General features: G+C 36.1%; 1 protein-coding gene across 1 annotated transcript; it reads left to right on the top strand.

Moving 5' to 3' along the window:
• Positions 1-1,043: 1,043 nt before the first annotated feature.
• Positions 1,044-22,664, top strand: nploc4 (NPL4 homolog, ubiquitin recognition factor). The gene is made up of 17 exons (XM_056469407.1): positions 1,044-1,199; positions 3,389-3,469; positions 8,878-8,987; positions 9,094-9,321; positions 10,722-10,770; positions 11,238-11,332; positions 11,419-11,542; positions 11,741-11,920; positions 13,889-13,975; positions 14,362-14,433; positions 14,514-14,640; positions 15,077-15,237; positions 17,708-17,779; positions 17,993-18,085; positions 18,264-18,383; positions 18,829-18,931; positions 20,853-22,664. The coding sequence occupies exons 1-17, from the start codon at positions 1,185-1,187 to the stop codon at positions 21,008-21,010; spliced, it is 1,875 nt and encodes a 624-aa protein (XP_056325382.1). The 5' UTR covers positions 1,044-1,184; the 3' UTR covers positions 21,011-22,664.
• The last annotated feature ends 1,023 nt before the right edge of the window (positions 22,665-23,687 follow it).

Raw genomic sequence — 23,687 nt, 5'->3', positions numbered from 1 at the left:
TGTGAAAAGTTGATGCGTTTACATGCAGTTTGTTTAGGGATGTGTAAAAGTAACATTCTGTAGTGATCTTCCTATTTTCATTCCTTCCTTCCAGATTTCTTTCCATTGTTCGTTTGTTCTGTCCTTCCTTTCTTCATTCATTTGTTTCTTCCTTCGTTACTCTCTTCACTCATTCGCTCATTCATTTATTCGTTCATATTTTTGTTCCTTCCGTCATTAGATCCTTTGTTCATTCATTCATTCATTCATTCCTTGGTTGGTTTGTTCAGTCCTTGAATCTTTACTTCATTCATTAGGTCCTTCCATCATTAGTTCGGTCCTTCCTTCATTAGTTCAGTCCTTTCTTCCATTCCTTGTTCGGTCCTTCCTTTATTCGGCCCTTCCTTCCATTCTTCATTCATTCCATTTGGTGATTGTTTAAGGCTGTTTGGTCATTATACAGTCAACATTCTTAATTTTCTCATCAGTGACATACAGTCTATAAACAGTCTCTGGTTTATTGCATGTCAGGATTTCAGATATCTTCTTGGACGTTTTTTAATGCTTCCAAAAGATTTGCTGCATTTATAAAGCGCCCATGTCTAGAGGTTGTTCGGTATGATGCGATTTACCTTTGTGCGATTCTTATCACCATAGACAAGAAAGAAATAAAGTAGTGAGTGCAAGTTAATTGAAAATAGTGGAGTAAAAGTACCAATACAGCACTAAAAAATGTACTCAAGGGAAATTAAAACATTTTTAAAACTACTTAGTAAATTACAATTCCTGAGAAAAACTACTCAATTACAGTAATTTGAGTATTGTAGTTTGTTACTTTACACCACTGTGGTAAACCTATTTAACCTTTGTTTCTCAGTGACGTTTTAGTCCATGTCTTCTGTAAAAATGAATGATTGTCATTCCTCGTTGCTCAAGAAAAAAAAAATTAATACGTTATATAAAAATATGCACAATTCTCACCGTTTTTTAAATAAATGACCATATGCAGGAACACAACATTAGTCTTGTTTCTCGCCGGTGGCTTTAATCAGGATCCCGTCATAGCCCGGACGCATATAGATGTAGCACCGGCTCTGTGAGTTTGGCATCGCTGCATAGACCCGAGCAGGTCAGATAAACAGCGATATTAAAATAAGCCAGCTCTCATTTCAGCGGCACCAGGAGGGAAGGTTCATCCCATCAACATGGCAGAAAGCATAGTAAGTGTCAGTCTGCGTGTGTATGTGGACAGTTTGACTGAAGTCTGTCATCCAGTGATGAGGCAGCAGAATTGTTAGCATTATGCTAATGATCAGACTCAACCAGAAGCATCTAGAAACGACTCAAACTCTAAAAACAACGCCTATATGTGTGTTAGCCACGTATTGCTCTCGTTTAGTGTATGCTATTTTGCTAGGGTGCGTAATTTCTGCTGAAGTTGACTTTATTCGGCTTGGCATAGTCTGATGTAGATAGGATGTGTCAGTGTAAGTTCATCTCAACTGCTTATTAAAGTATGAATGTGCAAATTCATCTAATCTAATAGTTTCAAAACACCTCAGCTGACATCTTCAAAATATAAAGTAATAGGATAGTTTAAAGCTTATCATGGTTTTATATCAGGGAATTGAATTGACACGAGAAACTTATTAAAGTGTCCTGAACAGCTCTTGATCTGTTGTTTTGGTTTTGTATGAAGAGAAAGCACTGAGATCGAGTGTATAATACAGTAAGTCATTCAGTATGTTGCGAGTCGTGTGGTATGTGGAGACTTCTGTGCTTGTTTGTTGAGTGTCAAATGTCAAACGTTTGCACTCCAACCACCTGTTTTTTATTGAGGTAAAGTTGGTTTTATTTTCGCACATTTGGACTTTCTCCTTAATCATATAATTTCAGAAAAGTATTCTTTGCCAATTCTAAATAGTTAAATTCAAGGGTGGGAAGAGTACTGAAAAATCATACTTAAGTAAAAGTACCATTACTTGCCCAAAAATGTAGTGCGAATAAAGTAAAAGTATCTCTAGGCATGGGCCGGTATAAGATTCTGACGGTATGATAACCTTGGATAAAAATATCACGGTATTGTGGTTACTGCTTTAAAATATATTCTTTTAAATTGTCTGGATAAACAACATTTTTTTTCTCTTTAAAAACAATATATTTAATTTTTTTTTAAAGATTTTAAATATTTTGGAGCAGTAAACTTGTCAGGCTAAATATGTAAAATGAATCCATTCTGCTGTCTTCATTAGTTTAAAAAACACAGATTTCTTTACAATTTAAAATTGCATCTATGGATGGAGCTGTTGTCCTTTAAAATAGATAAATGAAAGTAAAAAAAAATCTTAAACATACCTTGGGAACGGTGTTACAGAAAATGTTGGCGGTTTAAAAACCTTGAATTTTCTAAACCACAGTATACCTTGAAAACGGTTATCGTCCCATGCCTAGTTGGTAATATTACTCAGTATGAGTAAAAAGACCTTTCAAAAGTACTCAGGAGTAGTGAGCAGTGAGTATTACACTGTAAAAAACTGATGAGATTACATGTGCAGGAATGTACAGTATAAACGTAACATTCTGTAGTGCATTTAGTGATTGTTTAAGGCCATTTGGCAATTTCAGTTATCGTACAGTAAACATCTTCTCATCGATGTCTAAACTGTTTCCCGGTCAATGCGTGCAAAGATTTTGGGCATTTTCTTGAACTCTTTTAATGCTTTCCGAATGGTTCGCTGCATTCATAAAGAGCTTACGTCTTGAGGTTGTTACTTTCTACGTGCGATTTGATTGGACTGGAATCACAGGAATGATCTTTCTAATCAGCCAATCTGCATAGACAAGAACAAAAAAGTAGTGACTGCAGGTTGAAGGAAAATAGTGGAGTAAAAGTACTGCTACATCACTCAAAATGTACTTAAGTAAAAGTACACATTTTTAAAACTACTTAGTAAATTGCAGTTTGAGTATCTGTAATTTGTTACTTTACACCACTGGTGAAATTATATTAGCAGCCAATGACTTTCAAAGTACAACATTGTTCACAGTCAATTAAATAGAGCTAATATTGTTTTGAAGTCATATTTAGATAAATGCCATTTAACACTGAATATTCAAAGTAGTGTAATAAACAATATAGAGATCAAGTCACAAGTTATGACTGTTCAAAATGAACAAATGTGCGAATATAAAACCAACTTTACCTTACTGTTTTTTTTCTTACTCACCTTGGATTTTGTGCTCATTAACATTATGACAGTCATTCCATAAATTACATTCTTCCAAAAGTGTTTCATTAACAGTTATTTGTTATGCATCAGTAATTCTGCATGTGTTGGTGACTATAGGATCGAACAGCAAGCTGTTGCAGTAACCAGAAACTTCTCTTCCTTTGTTTATTCACTGACAGATCGTCCGTATTCAGTCCCCAGATGGAATGAAAAAAATCAGCTCTACTAAGCATGAGACAGCTGCAGCTTTCCTCAAGAAGGTACAAAAAGTGAATTATTATATTATTCTAGAATTATTTCATTTTTAAAATTTCTATGCAACTAAAACACAAAAGCTCACTTATCTCATTTAAAGCCACTTTGTAGGATCCCCCCCTCTCTCTAAATATATATATATATATATATATATATATATATATATATATATATATATATATATATATATATATATATATATATATATATATATATATATATATATATATATAATTTTCTTTTATTTTTTATAAATCAGTCACATTTTTTATGTGATACTATTATGTGGTTTAGCTTTTTTAACATTAATCATAATAAAGGGTTATTCATAAAGAATACTACAACTTTGAAAATCTGTATTTAATCAAAGACGCATAAAGGAACCCTGGTAATTAATCAATGAATAAATGTGAAGAGTACTTAACTGAGTTTTTTTTCCAGTAGAAAACAATTTCATAGATGTTCACATCAACCCAAAAGTTGTGGTGTTCTTTTTAAATCACTCTGTATATTGATAAATAATTGGTATTAAATGGCACACATTGGCCTATTGGAGTGATTTCTGAAGGATATTAAACTGTAATCCCATGAATATTAGATTCTGTTGCTATTTTTTTTATGTTTAAAACTTAAAAAAAATTAAAGTGGGCATATAGACGTTCAACAGTAAGTTGAAAAACAAATAATACATTTAAATAATAATAATACAAATAAATACATTTTTAAAAGATGGGTTAGTTACACTGAGTGAGATTCAATTACAAAAAATTATACAGTATATAACAAATAACATGAAAATTTACACAAGACTATGTCTATGACGGAAGAAAAGCAAATTACAGCCTAAAAAGGTATTTTTTTTTAGAACTATTTGACTTTTTTCCTTTAAATTGTAATAATATTTCACAACATTACTACTGTATGAAATAAATGCATAATTATGTTTGGGGTCTGTAAGATTTTCAAACATGTATTTTTAATATATGTGTTCAAAACATGAAATATTGCATTAATCAACTAGCCTTTGTAGACAAGCACATTAAGTGTCTGCAGCTAGCTCTCTGCAACTCTCACATGGTCGCCAATTGAAACTAAGCAGGGATGTGTTCGGTCAGTACTGGGATGGGAGACCACATGGGAAAGCTAGGTTAATGCCGAAAGTGGTGTTAGTAAGGCCAGCAGGGGGCACTCAACCTGCGGTCTGTGTGTGTCCTAACACCCCAGTATAGTGAAGGGGACTTCATCACTCTATCTCCTCTCCACCAATCAGCTGGTGTGTGGTATGCGGTCCGGCGCAATATGGCTGCTGTTGTGTCATCCAGGTGGATGCTGCACACTGGTGGTGGATGAGGAGATTCTCCCCAATGTGTAAAGCGCTTCATGAAAAATCGCTATGTAAACTTAAGGAATAATTATTATTAATTAAGTTTAGTGCAAGAAATGTATTATTTAAAATGTTTTTAATCCTCTATGAAGACAAAGATTGAATACTGAATATACTTTGAAGTTTATTTGCTCAACCTTCAATATAGCTATAACAGTAGCTGTTACTATTCACCACAGGTAGCACTTATGCAATAGTGACAATCATAACCAGACCATAAAAAAGCTGAGAATAACACTGGGTGAAAAAAAGCACAGCGTCAGTTCCTGTGTGTCAGTAAAGAGTGGCAGTATGGACTCCTGCTGAGTGCTCAGTGTTGATTTATTAATAAAGCGGCAGTGAAAAAGGAGACCTGTGTGTCCATACACTGCAGTCTCACAGATGTGGGTCGCAGTGACACGCATTTACACTGTGCTGCAAAGCTGGAGTGTGTTCTGCTGCAGAGTCAGCAATGATTCGGGGGGGCCAAAATGCCTTAAAAATAAAATGTAGTGTCCATGTATTTTAGTTCGGGTTTAAATTTGTCATCTAAATGTTTTTAAAGCGATACAAAATTTAGCTTTAAAAATAAAAAAAAAATTCTAAAAATGTTAGGACAGGTATGTTAAACTAAATAATGTAACACGTTTTAAAATTGGGTTTCATTTGTAAACATAAGTTAATGCCTTAGTTAATATAAAATAATTATAAGCAAAGTAATTCAGTTTAATAAATTGATAAAGAAAGCTTTTGATGTCAAAAATAACTTTTGAGATTAATAAATGCTTTAGAAGTGTTTTTAATTTCTTTGTTGTGAAGTAATGTTAAAAGATGTAACCTTTTTTTTTTTAAGTTTTACCAACATTTTCAAATTCATCATTACTTATGTATATTTTTCCAAATAATATTTTATCTTTATATGATAAAAAACCATAAAACAAGGGAGAAAATACTAAATGTACAAAGAAAACAACTTAAAATAAAAATACAGCCAGAAAGAAGTAAAAATCATCATATATTAGTTCAGAAAGGAAAGATGCATTACTGTTACGGTTATTTAAGATGGAAACACTAGGGTTACAGCAACATTTTAAATTATGACCCTTTTTGTGAATGGTGGTGGCAATCGAGCAGACAAACAACCAAAATTATGCCAAAATAAGTGTTTATTTTAAAAAGTGAGTAAATGATAACCAAAGTAAATACAAAAAAAAGAAAAGAATAAATAAATGGTTGAAATAGAGTGGAAGAGGAACAAAAGTGGCGCCAAAGAAAAGAAACAAAACACAACTCTAACTAGAACCCACAATCCCTATACTATCTAGTAAAAGAAACAAAAAGAAAAAGTCTTCAGTGTTTTCACGCCCTGTCTAAACTACACTACTAATCAAAAACGTAAACAAAACTTACAATGAGTTGCGCACACTTCTAAACTAGTGTGTATAATACATTTGCATCTCCTATGTGTAGCAGCATGTAAGTCACGTGACATCTACTCTGTCCTTGAATCCCATTGATGTTGTGGATCTGGTGATCAGAAAGAAAACATAATTAGAACGCTCTAAAAGAAAGATATCAGCACAAATGATTACAGCACACATGGCACAAGAAACTGTCAAGCAATTCAGCAAAACACACTGTCAAGCAACCCAGCAAACACACACACAACAGTGAGCAAGCAAAAAGCAAGCTAGCGTTCTGCCACGCTGGCTTCCTTTTAAGTGGGGAAGTCCGCTTGTGATTGGTCATTGATGACGTCATTGTACTGGTAATGATGACTGGCATCTAGCTTAGCCAATTAGGAGATGAAAATGGGCGGACCTAAAGAACTGACAGGTCAAGAGAGAGAAAACAAAACAAAACAAAAACACAGGCACAGATACTGAACCGTAACAATCAGGATAGAAAAATACTTTTGATGAAGCATTTCAATTGCAATTATGTTATATAAACAGTTTTACATGTAATCGAATAGCAAACACTAGGGATGCTCCGATCAATCTGCCGAAGATCGGTGTCAGCTGATAATCACATTTCACTAATTGGTCAGTAGTCGTTGATCTGGCCGATCTCATGAACCGATCGCAGGTGTTTGTTTACAAATTTACAAGCAGAGGATGATGCATCGGGATTATGCATCGGCATCGCTCCAACACATGAGCAATGCTTCCAAGTTGCATTATTAGTCATTTTTCTTACCATTTTTAAAATCTGTTTTATCTATTTTCTATTTGTAAAGCTGCTTCTGACCATTACATGTATGCAACATCCTTAATTTATTATCTTGGGTAGGGCGAGATCTCATACTTAAAGGATAATTGTGCTTATGCAATGGCAAAGTTATATAAAGCTTGAAGAATCAGAATCTGTACTCAGTATGGACTGATCACCATAACAAAGAATCAGTACTCGGTATTGGCTGCAAAAATACTGATCGAAGCATCCCTAGCAAACACCAAAACTAAGAATAGTGGTGCAAAGAAAAAATAGAATTACTTTCGGGATGATTTATTTTTTCCTCTGTCATTGTTTGACATTGACAACCACTCAGAATAAGTTTAAATTGAAAGAGCTTGAGGATTTAAAGCAGCATAATTCTTATTATAATAATAATAATAATAAACAATGTAGAAGTAGACACTATTATACTTATTAAACTTGGTGTGAACATCTCTATATTTCATAATAACACTGTAGATCTCGTTCCCTCAGCTTTGTCTTTCATCTTTAGCTTTTCATAGCTTGAATACTGATTAGGAGTTTATTAACATGCAAGTCATAGAGGATTTGGTCTGTTGAAGGCTTTAAGATTCTGCAGGCTGTTTTGAGACAGGCAGAGGGTTTGTGTTTGTCTGATGTAGACACTGCAGGAGCCATTAAAGATTCATGTCTCTCAGCATGAGGGAGGAGAGTGAGCCGGCCGATCAATTGAGACCGTCTCACTCTTTGCATTCAGCATTAAATGGCAGGAAAGAGACAGAGAGATGTTAACATATCTAGTTGTATGATCTGAGTGAAAAATGTGTGCTTGTTTATCTTCTGATTAAAATAAATGCACACCGAAAGTGCATTTTTAATAAGGCATCCATATTATTGACAGTGGAATTCTACTGGGCTTTTGTGTGTGTAACTCATCAGTCTATGATGGATTCTTATTAAGCTTCTAAGACTGCACTTGCTTTAGAGTATGGTTCTCTTTTATATTGATTTAACAACCACCTGATAGTGGGTTATGTCTGGTTTGAAGTGTGAACAGCCTGTTGAGTTACAGTTGTGACGTACATTGTGTGTTAAAGAAATGCTTTTAATGAAGAACATAATATTAGCAGCATATTTTATTTATTTATATATATATATATATATATATATATATATATATATATATATATATATATATATATATATATATATATATATATAGATATAGATTTTTTTTATTTATTTATTTGGGCTGTGCGATTTAATCAAAATCAAATTGTAAACACGATTTGAAACATTACGATTAACTAGTCGCAAGAGGTTGCGATATAAAATGTATTATATAATTTACCCCGCCCAGAGCAAATGTGTGACTGTCGTCTGTGTGTGATAGTTTTACTAGCCAATTGAGTGAGCACATTCTGCCCAATCAGAATTGCACAACCGAGCTATGTAGAAAGCCTACAATACAACAAACAAACAGGAAGGTGCAGACAAGTGGGATGATGGCGTCTGCCGCTTCGAAAGCATCAGTATTATTGGAATATTTAGGTTTTAAAGTCACAGACGCCGAACAAAAACTTATTTGTAAGAGCTGTCGCAGAATTGTTGCCATAGCAAGAGGAAATAAAACAACCAGCACCTAAAAAAAAAGCACTACAGACTGCTATATGAGGAGCGTCTTGCTTAAAAGTTAATTAAAAGTATTGCCAGTGGCTCTCAATCTAGTAACTAGCCTGACTACAAAATTAAATTTTAATCCGTTAAAATAAAATTTTATCCGTTCTAGGAAGAACAATGAAAGACTTGTTAACCTCTTGGTTTTGACATTTTTTGCAATCCTCTTGCCAGGTTGCCAAAGAGTTTGGCTTCAATTCAAATGGCTTCTCCGTTTACCTGAACCGGAACAAGACTGGTGAGATCCTGTCACAAAACAAAGCCCTCAGCCTGCTGAAAATCAAGTAAGGGTGCTTGTTGTGAGAGATTGGCTTACTTGTTTGTGCATGTGTGAGCAAAGCAGTTTTATGTAAGCAAAGGTGACTGAGCGCTTTCTCTCTTGTCTTTAAGGCATGGCGACATGCTTTTTCTTTACCCATCTTCAGCTGGACCCTCCAGTGAGAACATGGACACAGCACAGCCTCACACCTCTTCCTCTTTCCCATCCTTCCCTTCATCCTCCTCCTCTTCTTCTTCTTTATCCCGCTCACACTCTGCACCACAGATCCCAGAGGATGATATTGACCAGTATCTGTCCAAGCAGGAGGGAAAGATCTACAGAAACCGAGACCCCCAACTGTGAGTTGGCCTCTCTTTTTTTACACTGCCTTGCAGATTGTTTATTAATAAAATTTTTTATTGCATGTCTTGTCAGTTTTTTTTTTGTTATTTTCCTTCCATATTTTAAAGGCGTGGTACACTATGATATCATATAGTTCATGTGTAATGTAGCTGTGTGAACATAAATTACATCTCTGAATGTAATAGGCTCAAAATTCAATACAAAGGGAGACATTGGCTTTTACAAAGTTAGCTTAGCAAAGCCTACAGCGAACAAATTTTGGGGGCTACAAAAAATACATCTGGATAGCAAGGGGCGTGGCCAGAGGCGCTGCAATCTTGTAGCAGAGAAAGCCAAAATGGTGCCCAAATGCTGCTATTTCCAGAGCTTGTTCTGTTACTGTATTTGGGCTTCCAAAGGACACGACACAATGAGAGCTTACAAATTAATGTTAATTATGTTCCAGAGAATTATAAAATAAATATATATATATATATATATATATATATATATATATATATATATATATATATATATATATATATATATATATATATATATATATATATATATATATATAAATATAGCTAGCATTTGACAAAGGACAGCTTCCAGAATATCTTTATTTGTTAAAATTTATCTATTACATAAATAGTTTTTTAGCCTTAACGGTATGTTGTAGCAAGGACATAAACAAGGATGTAAACAACGAGAAATGCTGTTTGATACCGTTAACAATTTAGCTACAAATTCATATTAATCCATCAAATCGCTGTAAACAGCCACAATCTTCAGTGGTGCTGCAGTGTGTCTCTGTGGCCGCTTTCCCTGCATTCTACATCTTAAATAATGAACGCGCAAAAGATATGAGAACTTTTCATATTGCCTGCACATGCTTATTCCGAATATATGTGAAAGGCACTTGTCAGATTTTATTTTAGAGAGCAGGCGTGAGATTCAGCTCCTCTTCATTTTCTGCCTAATTCAGGCTCACAGTGACTGACAGTATTTATACAGCAGAGGCAAAGCGCATGCTAGTAGAGGCGTAACTGGACGTAATGCTTCCTGGTGACGTGGAGCAGATCTGTAAATCACAGCACATTATGTTGGCTGATCAATCAGAGCCTCTTGAGGGTGGCCTTTCATAGGAGCTATTAAATATGATAGTCATTTTCATGTTAGCTGAGTAGCAGTATGTGATTTAAAGTAATATATATGAAAAAGAATGTGATTTTTCTACAAATGAAGCATGAGCACACATTGCTTTGCATCTTATAAACACAACCAAGCCTTAAAAATACACTCTGGACCACCCCTTTAAAGCTATTGCATTATGGAGCTTAGTGTATAATTTGGTGCAATATGAGGACTGCAGAGTACTTTCTGTTTACAAGGATTCTCTGTCATTGTTTCTCAGGTGCCGGCATGGTGCCATGGGGAAATGTGTGCACTGCGTACCTTTAGAGGTAAGAACTTGTGATTCTCCCCATTCACACAGAGCTGAGAAAATGCATCTTTGTATTTTGCATATGACATTGAAACCATTTTCACAAAATCACAATTTTTGTTTGTTTAATTTACTCTTATTTTTTTTTTTACTTGTATGCTTTTTTTTATTTTTAAATATTTTCAGGCTCCTGAAACTTTCCAAATTGCATGCAAATGAAAAAGTTTTTTTGAAAAACTATTTATTTAAAATAAGACAAATACACTCCAATAGGTAAAATTAAGATTAAAACTTCAAGTTGCTTACATATCTAAATTAATTATCTTCAAATATTAATTTCCTGATAATTAACTTGCCCCATGTCATCAAAGATGTTCAAGTCTGTCTCTCTGCTATGCATGTTTAAGACTTGTGCATTACGAGGTCACATAGTTATGCATTACATTTACACTTGCTATCTCATCTTCCATATTTCTGTTTTAATAGCCATTTGATGAAGACTATCTGAACCATCTTGACCCTCCGGTCAAACACATGTCCTTTCATGCCTACATCCGGAAACTCACCGGAGGAGCAGACAAGTAAGTGCTTCTGGGAATTTTCAAAACTTCCCTGAAATGGACATCAGGAATAGAGTGATTTTTAAGCAAGTTTTTCTATTCCTCAGGGGGAAGTTTGTGGCGCTTGAGAATATCAGCTGTAAGATTAAATCAGGCTGTGAGGGGCATCCGCCTTGGCCAGAGGGCATCTGTACCAAGTGCCAGCCCAGCGCCATCACTCTCAACAGACAGGTTCCCAGCTCCTCATTACCATTACTTTCATCTCACTCTTACACTGCACACAGAAAACCTGTTTGCTCATCAGTTTTTAGCTTTGAAGACAAACATCTGCATCTCTTGTTTGCTGGTCCGCCAAGTAAATGAGCGCTCCCTGAGGGACAGTGTCGTATTACTGTCCTTGGTTTGACATGATGAAATCTTATGTTACAGAAATATCGGCATGTGGATAATATCATGTTTGAGAACCACACTATTGCTGACCGTTTCCTTGACTTCTGGAGGAAGACAGGAAACCAGCGGATGGGATACCTGTACGGACGCTACACCGAGCACAAAGACATCCCTCTCGGCATTCGAGCAGAGGTTGCTGCCATTTATGAACCTCCTCAGGTTAGGAACTCCGATCTGACACAAAATTTGTTGTCCTCTAGTGTAGGGCTGGGCGATTAATTGAAAAGAAATCAAAATCGACATTTAGAATTAATCAATCTAATTTTTTCAATTACATTCCCTACCGCATGTGGAATCATGTGACCCCGCTCTGTTAAGGCTGATTCATACTTTTCCGTCGAGCGCATGGTATGGTCTGCGCACCTTTTAAAAAATGTAACCATACGTCACACGTTTGCACTGCATTGACCATGCCTTGAAAAGGCATATTTTCTATTGCAATAAAAATATTATCTATTTTTTTATATTTAAAATATTATTTACAGGATATACAAGAGTTATTTTATTTAGAAGACATACTGCTTATTTTCTACTTTTAGTATGAAAAACATGAAAAATTATTTATTTTCACTCATCAGAAAAAAGTGACTGTTGGTTTTAGGCAATGTGTGTTTTAATTTTAGTTGTTCACAATTGATGTTCAATAAATAGTCATAAATGGTGGATAGTGTGTGTATTTCCTTCAATTATTTTAAAATCAAGTAACCCGCCCTTCACTCAAAGTGAGCATTTTTACTGTACAAAACTCGTTTATTAATCATAATCAAGTTAAAATGTTCAATTAATCGAGATTTTAATTTTAGGCTATATCGGCCAGCCCTACTCTAGTGGCAGTTTTAGAAAAATAGCAGTTATTATAACTTAAAAAACCACTATCTGAGCTTTTGTCTGCACTGCTGCTAGATAATCACAAGAGGGCAATAGAAGACTGATATTTATGAGGTTTTACGCAGTTTTGATTCAAAGACAAATTTTTCTCAACATATTTCTGGAACTATGCTTTTATTGTATTTTATTATTATTTATTTATTTAAACTTCATTTTACCTTGATATAATTAGACATAGTATTATTCATTGTCAGAATGTAATAAAGATATAAATCATTTTAGTTCATCTTGTAGCCCCCTTTAACCCAAGCTTCGTTGCTTAAAAGTGAAGACCTCACTCAGTGTATTTTTAATGCAAAATTCCTATTACAGTAAAAAACATTCTATTGGACTGTCCTGCTTTAAATGACTGCAGAAGGGTTTTTATTTAAATGAACTCACTCAAGGAGATATTTAGCAGTGTCATCAGGAAAATATTTTGAATTTTTATCATATATTATAGTTTAAAATGTGTGTGTATGTTTTTTTTATTGTTATTTATTAATATATTAATATTTATTAATTAAATGTTTTTGCCATGAAAATAGCTATTGTTGCTGACATGGCATAAAACAAAATGAAAAGAATCTGAATATGCAGCCCACTTTGTTGTAAAGAACATTTTATCCTTTTGGGAACAATTACCCAGAGAAGTGTATTCACCCACATAGAGAAAAGAAAATGGAGCACACAGCTCAATCCAGAAGTGTCCAAACACTGATGTTTAGAGTCTAAAGATCTCGGTTTGATCAGGGGTGTTGAGTTCAGCTTTGACTTACTCTGCAGGACAGTACCCCTTCAGAAACAGGTTTTGGACACCCCTGCTTTTATTAGGGAGAAAACGTTACTAATCATGTCTGCCATGTGGTCCAATTTGTTCTTAAAGGCATAGTTCACCCCAAAATGAAAATATTTTTACTTTTACTAAATCCAAACCTCTTTAAAAGCCTTTCTTCTGTTGAACACAAAAGATATTTTGGAAGAAAGATGGAAACCTGTAACCATTGACTTCCACAGTATTTGTTTTTCCTACCTATGGATGTCTGTGGTTACAGCTTTCTTCAAAATATCTTCATTCGTGTTAGACATAAGAATGAAACTCAAAAGGTTTGAAACCACTTGCGGGTGAGTAAATTTTCATTTTTGGGTGAACTATCCCTTTAAATTATTATCATAGTTGTGCATAATTACACTTCATAGCTGTAGTATTTTGATTTATGCAGATCAGGTATGATTTTACTAATTTGTGTTGTTTATCAGATTGCAACTCAGAACAGCTTGGAGTTGATTGAAGATCCCAAAGCAGATGCAGTTGAGGAAACAGCTGCCAAATTGGGCCTGCGGAAGGTGAGAGACCTTTTCCATGTCTAAATAAAAAAAATGGCCCACTCACCCTAGTCATTACAGAAAAATGAGAAAATGGCCTTAAATTGTGTTGTACTTTGTTGAATAATGTTGCATTATTTTGGTGGAGCTGCACCAAAATGATCCAATCTCAAAATACAGATTTATAAATCCCATATGTATATGTGCCATAGTGTATTCTCCTATCCCATGAGGCTCTTTAATGGGATTCTTAGAGATCCTCTCTCTTCACACTTCTATGGCTTCCATATGATGCCTTCAAGCTACTCTGATGGATGATAACAGTGACCCATTTTTTCTGTGTGGAGTTGCTTGCTAATGAAAAATAATATGAATAATAACAATAATATTGTAAATGTTTTCGATAGGTGGGGTGGATTTTTACAGATCTGCTGTCAGAGGACACCAGGATAGGCACTGTCCGCTACACCAGAAACAAGGTGAGTTGGCTGGTGAAAGATGAGCCTTTGACAAACTACTGAGACCATTATTGATCAATGGATATGTGTTGCCTGTCCAGGATTCATACTTCCTGAGTGCAGAGGAGTGTATTACTGCTGGACACTTTCAGAATCAACAAGCCAACATGTGTCGGCTTTCCCCAGATGGCCATTTCGGATCAAAGTTTGTCACAGTGGTGGCGACAGGTACACAGCTTCCTCCTTTGCACAAAATTTACTGCTGCTGTTATGTTCGATTGTAGGGTAGTAAATTGAAGCATTTTGGTCAGGGGTCACCAATCTAGGTCCTGGAGGGCCGGTGTCCCTGCAGGGTTTAGCTCCAACTTGCCTCAACACACCTGCCTGGATGTTTCAAGTACACCTAGTAAGACCTTGATTAGCTTGTTCAGGTGTGTTTGATTAGGGTTGGAGCTAAAATCTGCAGGACACCGGCCCTCCAGGAACAAGTTTGGTGACCCCTGATCTTGGTTGTTTCAGAAGCCTGTGTCATATTTGGTTCATGGATGATGAATCACTCAGCAAATTTTACTGAACACATTTACAGCTAAAAGAAAATAGTTTCCTGAAAAAAGAGCATGTTTTGACTCTTAGTATTTGTGTTTTTGTGTATGTGTGTTGACAGGTGGTCCCGATAACCAGGTGCACTTTGAAGGGTATCAGGTGTCCAATCAGTGCATGGCTCTGGTGAGGGATGAGTGTCTATTGCCCTGCAGAGATGCTCCTGAACTGGGCTATGCCAAAGAGTCCAGCACGGAGCAGTACGTCCCTGATGTCTTCTATAAGGTACTTGAAATAAACGCTTCTAAAGATGATCAGTCATAATAACATGATGCTAAATGCATAGGCTGCATGCAATTAGGAATTATATGAATGTATGCTTGCACATTAAATATCATTTAAAGGTTTAATCCATGTAAGTGTTTTTGATTTGACATTTCTTTTTAATCCTCGTTTCCTCTAAGTATCTGGTTATTTGATTTAATAAAGGCTGTAGTATTGTGATATGTTTGCAATTTAAAATAACAGATTTCTTCTTTAATTTAATTTATATGGTGGCAATGGTGCATTTACAGCATCATTAATCTAGTTTGTTACATGATCTTTTAGAAATTCTACTATATTCTATGTCACTAAAGTTGTGTTTTAGTATTCTAAATCTTTAAAAATGTTCTAAAAACTATTTGTTTTCCCCCTAGTGTGCTGTTGGGGATGTTTTCATCCACTCTGGGAGGATTTTAAGTCTTAATTTGGCCACAACTTTCTCTGTGTTTCAGCAAATGGAATGATTTTTGGTCACAAATTTTATTTTGACACGTTATGGAAAAATGCTTTGAAAATTTTCCAAAACTCAACCATAAACTCTGGGCAAATTTACAACCCGTTTGTTATGTTAGTGGCTGTTTTTGCCTCATTGACTTTCATTATAATGACATTGATGACACCATATAATTATAATGACACCATATTATAATGACACCATATAATTATGGATTCTTGATTGTTGGTGGTTTTCCCTGTTGGGAAGAGGTACAATTTGTATTTTTTTGCTGTTGATCATTACTTGTAGTGCAAGTAATAATCAACGGCAAAAAAGCTACTTTTGGAGTTATATAAAGTTATATGGGAATTATAAGAGATTTGGAATTATGTGAAGCATAGCGTGTGGGTTTCTGAACAAGACCATTGCTCACTTACCCCTTGATCTGTCTGAGAAAATCAAAATAAGCACCAGAACATACTAAGTGGATGCACACACACTAGAGTCTGTTGTTTTACTCCATATAACTCCATATAGAATCCAGAAACATTATTTGCCATGGTATCCGCGGGGTCTTAAATTGTCTTAAATCTTAAGCTAAGTTTTAGGCCTTAAATCTACTGAAATGTTGTGTTGTAGGTCTCATGTATACTTCATGTATACTTCTGATTTTTAATAGCAACCTGTACATATATTAATCTATTGTAAGGCCCAATCCCAATTTTATTTTTGTACCACTTCTCCTTCCCCTTGGCCCTTACAACCGAGGGTTAAGGGGAAGGGCTTCAAAATTTACCCCTAAGAATTGGGACAGCACTACAGCACCTGCACACGTCATCATATGTCATCGCGATCTCTTGCTTCATGTGAGATCAGACGATCGCGACTGTTGTAGTTATTACAGTTGTGATGTTTTTTTTTGGTATTTATCTTCAGGAAATCACTGAAGGCATCAAGCTAAAAGAGAATTCAAGCTACAGAGAATTGGGACACCCCTACCCCTTGGCATGCCAAAATGAGGGGTACGGGGAAGGGCTAAGGGATTGGGCCTAAATGATTTTCATAGTACATCCATCTGTTAATATCACCATAGTTTTTCTATAATTGCACTTCATAACATATACATATATCCTGCACTTGCTGCTATTGCACTCCTGGTTAGACCTAAACTGCATTTTGTTGCTTTGTACTTGTGCATGTGTAATGACAATAAAGTTGAATGTAATCTAATCTATAGATACCCAAAATGACCATTAACACCCATACAACCACCAACAATCCCAATCTCAATAAAACTTTTTATTTAAAAAGAGCATTTAATTACTTTCCCTATAGTAACATTTGCTTAAAAGTTCTCAGGTCAGGAGACTGACCTGACCTATATTTTTGATTATTAAATTATCATTATTATTATTGTAGACTGAAGTAATTGACAGCTATGTTTTGTTTTGTTCTTGATAAGGGTTATAGGCCTTGTGAATGGATATATTTGAAAATTGATTATTATTTAATGTATTAAATATTAATCTTTTTTTGATGGGGCAAGTGAAAATCTTTTCTAATTGGAATATTTAAAAAAAACATTTAAACATTTAGCCCTGTTTACGTCTAAAATTTCATTCATAATAGTCTTAATGTCTTAAATTTAACTTAATGAAACCTGTAGAAACTCTGTTTGCGCAGGTCTATTTGCATGCACATTTTTAGAGTTGTTCAGTGGAAGAGTTTTACATCTGTTGCAGCATGTAACAGTAACCACGTTAAACACATGTAGGGTTTGAATGATGTTTCTGAACAGTCTAAGCTCTTCTTTAAATTGTGCTTGTCACATTTCTTTAAACAAAGTGAATGATAGTTCATATTTCTGTTGCTTTGGGCATAAACAGTCTTATCTGTGTCACGTCTGTCACAGGAATTATGGGGATTAGTTGTTAGAGAGGCATGAAAAAGGTCATGTTTTCAAATCTTTTTTTTTTTTTTTTTTTCCACCTCCAGGACAAAGACAAATTCGGCAATGACATCACATATTTAGCCCGACCACTGCCGGTGGAGTACTTGATTATTGATGTGAGTACTTGTATTGATGTTACAAATACATTTGGTTTTTCTAAGTCTAGATACTCCAGATAAAAAGCCCCAGCTAAAGTGTTGCCGGTGGTCTATAGAAGTAATTTTGTAAACAAATACCCTTTCTAGGTTGATTCTATGTTCGTAAAAAGCTAGATTTTTTTAAAGCTGTATTCCTTTGTTAGTGATTTGTTATTTAAACCTCTTTTTCAGATCACCACCACTTTCCCAAAAGACCCCGTGTTCACATTCTCCTCCACACTTCGCTTTCCCATTGAAAACAGAGATGCTCTGGGAGAGACTCAGGTACACATTTACTGTTTATAAGTCTCTCTTCAATCTAGGAATAATATTTTAAGGTCATTGTATCTGGAGATTTCTGTCATCTTATTTTGCTAAATGTGACCACGACACTGTTCTGCTGTTGTCAGTCCCACTTCTAGAACTAATTCTTGAAATATTCACTTAAAATGTGTCTGTGCAGGATTTCCACAGTTTAGCGACGTATCTTTCCCAGTGTACTTCCTCCACTTCCTTTCTGGACATCGTCTCAGACTTCCATCTGCTTCTCTTTCTTGTCACCAACGAAGTCATGCCTTTACAGGTGAGTTTTTCATCATATTTATCAGGGCTTCATGCTATTGGAAGGATCTGATATTTTGTAGTTTTGCTATATATATTGCCATATATACAATTTCACCAGACGACTTTAATAGCTCTATTTGAAAATAATTTATTCATTTTAGATTGATTGGGATGCTTCTGTAGGGGAGTGCAACCTACATAGATAAATATACAATAGAGCTAATATAAAAATCTAATATAAATCTCATGTCTTTTGAACTGTGGCTATATAATCCCGATATAATATATAATCCCGAACGCATCAAGCTCCCACTATAATACTGTAATTCTTTCTGTTTTTATGTTCCTCACATTGTGCCGTTTCCATTTTTTAGTTGTAAAAAAAAATAAGAAGAATTAAAAGTAATTCCTGCACACATATTTTGAATGACATCTACATCCTCTCCATTTTCTTATGTCAACAGGACAGCATTGGCCTTCTGCTGGATGCAGTGAAGACACCCAACGAGGAGCTGGCTCAGACCTGGAAGAAATCTGAACAATGGGCCACAATTGAGCAACTCTGCAGTGAGTGCTATGGAAAAAATAATTTGTGTTCTGTTAGGGTCTGTTTTCTCTGACCGGCTCGATTTCTGAAAACGGTCCCATTTACATTTGGCCACATAATTGTGTCTCCACTAACAGATATAAATCTGTTCTTCAAATCTAGCACTATATGCAAATATAACTAGGTTATATCGACTAAAGCATCAAATACACCACAGTGTTTAACTATTAGTATTTGTAAGGAAACGTGAGCTTTGGTATTCGGCATGCAAATGATATTAAACGTAGGCTACAAGAGGCTTTGTGCTTCACTTTTGCTCATGCAAGACATCATCACTCAAGTCATCTATTTTTGTCATGCAGATACACACAAGACGTTATTCAAAACTGTAAAGGGTTTACATTTATTAGTGTTTAGCACACGGAGACATAAACAAAACATTGTTCCTTTTGTAAATGAAAGACCTACATCAGTTGTTTTTTTAGAAGGAATACATTTTACATATATTATGTGGTTTTAACAACCAGATGCATTTAGACCTGTGCAGTTTAGTTTGGAATGCAAACCCAGACTACCTCCTGAACTGGTTTGAGGGATCAAGTTTACATCTGCCTCAAGTGCGTATTGGAGGGCATAAGTCGTTAGTTGGGTAAACTTAGAGTGCAGTGAATGGGAGAGTACAACAAATTATATTTTTACAATCGTATTTGCTGAAATAATAAAAGGGAAACTCCATGATGCTGTTTTCAAGACTTTCAGAAAAAGGCAAAAAAAAATATGTGAGACTGATAACGGTACCCAGACAAGAGAACAAATTTACTATCCTGCCCCATACACTCTGCATTTCAAACGACTCACACAAGTGGTAATTAGCTTTTTTGTAATTTGGTGCAAAGATTATATAATGCATACATAAATACATGTTCATGCGTAGTTTAAAAAAAAAATCAAAATATTAAAAACTTTCAATGATTTAAGATGCTGATGACCATTAATGGTCATGATGGCCATGAATCACCGTCTCAGCAGGGTGTTTTCACACCTAGTTTGAAAAAAGACAGGAAAGTGGATGATTTCAGCTTTGTTTAGGTGGGAGCGTTGAGTGACGAAAGAGGGAAGGGTTTGCATGAAAAGGAGAGTTTCATTAAGTGAACTACAGCTGATTTTCATGACAGCAACATAAACGCAGACGCAGATAGACAGTGACTAAATTTACATGGACATCAGTAATCAAATTATTTGCCTCTATTTGAATAAGACAATAATATGATTAAGGTGTTTACCTTGTTTGCTTTTTGAATGTTTCTTTCATGATCCCATTTTACATGTTATAAGCACATAATTCGATTAACATTGTTGCGTCACTGCGATATCCACGTTTTCTCAGGAATTTCATGCAATTTCGAGTGTTTCTTTCTTTCTGAATTCGTTGACTTTCACTTTTATTCAGGAACATTTTCGTCGAACGTGCGTCGACACATGCACTCCGGTACTTACGGCGACCCGAGTTCGATTCCACCTCGCGGTCCTATGCCAATCTTTCCCCTCTCTCTGCTCCCCATGCTTTCTTGTCAGTTCTCTCCACTTTCCTATCTAATAAACTCCCCCCACAATTTACACAAGGATATAATCGCCGTGAGCTTCAATTCCTTTTCAAACCGGAAGAGTGAATTTGCTCGAAATAAAGCAAAAACAACCAATTTTCACTTTTTTGTGAAATATTTGTCTCCTAATAGTGTTTTTAGCAACGTGGGACACATATATGACTGTCAACATCTCAAAAAATGTGTTGGTCTTTCGTGACCCTTTAAACGCGTCATAACAGTGTTGTGAAAAGGGTCCATAAGTGAAGTAAACAGGGTGGTTTTAGGTTTTCTAAATTGAAGGTATATTTTGATTTTGGGCTAATGAAGTTCATTGTTTGTTTCTTGTCATTTTAAGGCACAGTTGGAGGACAGTCATCGGGATCTCTGGATTATGCCATGGGCGGTCCACCTCTCCCACAGTCCTCTTCAGCTGTGTGGTCCTGCCTCCACTGCACCTTCATGAACCAACCCGGCACTGAGCACTGCGAGATGTGCAGTTTGCCTCGCAGCTAAAACCCCAATGAACCCAGGCTACACCGTACATCCCACCGGGAACAGCAGTGAGAGCGGGTGTGCTTCCTTGTATTCCTGCCGTTTTAGTATGCCTAACCCTTAACTCGCCCCCTTCCTCACTGACTGTGTCGGGTCTAATGCCGAAGCCAGCCGTGTGCTCGAATATGCGCCCAATCCAATGCTGTGAGCTGCATCACTTTGATGATGATGATGATTGATGGCCGAAGATGATGGTCGTACCCATGTAGCACTCTGTGTAAGCCCAGTGCATTCTGGGACGTTTATTTTGACAAAGCACTTGGGCGAAGCTCCTGCCACCCCACTCATCTCCCTTTGCGGTCCAATATAAGCCATTGGTGAATCCAATTTTTCTGATATTAAACACCTTTCCCCAACTCTCACTAAGGATGTTGTGTATATAATAAACAGAGAAGGATTGATGCTGTTATTTAATTTCAAAAAAGATTTTATATGTTGAGGGAAATAACTTTTGCAGGCCTATTTTGAAGTAAACATGCAGCCGAAGGAGATTTGTGGTTTGCTGCACTGACCTTTTTCACATCACCACATCTACTTTCTTAGATTTGTTGTGTTTCTACACTTTCTTCACCCAGCAGACATGCCTTCTTTAATTTCTCCACATTTCTTCACTTTGTTTTGATGGACGGTGAGCTTCTTTGAGCGTTGGTTCTGATCTCTTGATTAGATTGAAGTTTGAAATCCTGGCTTGGCTGCAGAGAAACCCAAAGAGTGGTTCCTTTTCCTCAAGATTGTAATTGACCGATATCTTCTAGAGGCTTGGGAAGCAATGCTTTGAATGTGGATTGGTTTACATTTGCTGTAGCCACTCAACTTTGGTGCTGGTACCCTTTTCTGCACCATTTCTCTGTCATCGCCTTTTCATGATCAATTTCCCTTTCCGCCCCCTTGCTGCTTGTCCAGATTTCAGTTGTGGATCTTTTTTCTTTCAGCCCTTGAGGAGCCTGTATCATTGCACCTTCAAAGGGCTCTGTCAGGGCTGTCTCTAAACACGCTTGTCGACTCCACATCTGGTGGAGATCAAGAAAACCTGATTGATTGATAGGGAAGAAACGGAGCTACAAATATAAAAGCAAAAGTCTAAGCTTAGCCCACTTGATTGACATCTTTGCCTTGGACTTGGTGTTTTTTTGTAAACCAGCCTCGTAGATCTTCTAGATTGGTCTGTGTAGTTCAGCAGACAGGTTTTACTGGCTGGACACAGGGTTTATGCTGTCTTTTGACAGACCTTTTCAGTTGGTCATGACTTCGTTAATGAAACCAGCCCAAAGACATGATCACTTAAATATGCATTCAGGAGAATTTCAGCCCTCTGAAATGATCTACAAGTTTACACGTTTTGTAGTTTCCTCAATTTTTCTTTCTCAAACTTCGCCCACAGTTTCTGACTCTCTAAAAGTCAGTCTATTGGTTTGCTTAAATGGACACACACTGAACACAAAACAAATCTGTTTTTTGCTTTAAGAATTTTGAGGTTATACATGGTCTTTTCTCTGAGCTGCAAATAGCTGTGCTTTGTCACAAAACACAGGTGCCCTGAGTTGTATGCTTTCAATTGGTTTTTGGGTTTTAAATACAAAGAAGATAGTTCAACAATAAAATGGATTCTTTTGGATGTTGTGGTTCTGTCTCTTCATGTTTGTTTACATCTCGCATATTAGTTCGATAGCCATTTTGGGGGTTGGAAAGTTTACAGTTTTTGTCCCTATGGTTCATTTCCATTGTGGGAAAGATCAGATGGGGCTCAGCGCTGGTAAATAGATCTTATACAAATAGGTAAATATGGACTTTTGACTAGAGATCTGCGCGGGACTGGATTTTTAATCCCGCTCCTGCCAGTTTTTTTTCCGCACCTTTGTTCTTTGTTCACCTACTGCACGACCCATATCGTTTTTTCACCCGACCCAACTGCTACCGCTAAATTTAGATCTGGTTTCCAAAATCTCACATTAAAATTGGGCTCTACCAAAAGAGAGAAATAACAGATAAAAGTGTAGATTGTGCAAGGATTGTAAGCTAAATGTAAAACATGAGTGCCGCGTGATTTGCGGTGAGGTTTGTGGCTGGTGAGGCACTGACTCTTTCAAAATCAGATTTACAAACATATCCACTCAATATATTTGACAACTACTGATTGTTTCATAAATCATATCAGCATTATTTCTATACACATAGCAGGTACATATTGGGCCAAGGAAGAATGTAAATTGTGTAGCAATTTAAATAGGCCTCCCAAAAAACACCCAGCTGAATGCTACGGTGTCCCAGACCACTTATAACAAGCGACTCGCATCACCACGGCGGATTCTCTCTCTCTCTCTCTCTCTCTCTCACTCACTCTCTCGCTCTCTCTCACTCTCTCTCCCTCTCCCTCTCTGTCTCCCTCTCCCCATATGTATGTTTATGTATTACAAATTACACCCGAGTTACCAAACACTATCGCGTTTTATTCTGAAATTTATTCCCGTGCCACAAGAAATCTGGTCGGGTCCAGCGGGAATGCAGACCTCTACTTTTGACCTTTCATGAAATCCACTGATTAGCCAGATTGTTAGCAAAAATCATTAACCTGGTTTTCCAGATTTGCATGAAGAATAGTTTAAGTTTTTGTCTCTATGGTTCTTTTCTATAGTAGGAA

The sequence above is a fragment of the Danio aesculapii genome, chromosome 12 (assembly GCF_903798145.1).
Source record: "Danio aesculapii chromosome 12, fDanAes4.1, whole genome shotgun sequence".
In the NCBI taxonomy this organism is placed as follows: Eukaryota; Metazoa; Chordata; class Actinopteri; order Cypriniformes; family Danionidae; genus Danio; species Danio aesculapii.
Note: the sequence above shows the minus strand (reverse complement) of the source record. Positions and strands in the feature narration are given on the sequence as shown.

Coding starts and splice junctions, on each gene's coding strand:
- nploc4 (XM_056469407.1), top strand. Junction 15,238..17,707: donor TCCCTGATGTCTTCTATAAG/GTACTTGAAATA, acceptor TTCCACCTCCAG/GACAAAGACAAATTCGGCAA. Junction 17,780..17,992: donor TGGAGTACTTGATTATTGAT/GTGAGTACTTGT, acceptor CCTCTTTTTCAG/ATCACCACCACTTTCCCAAA.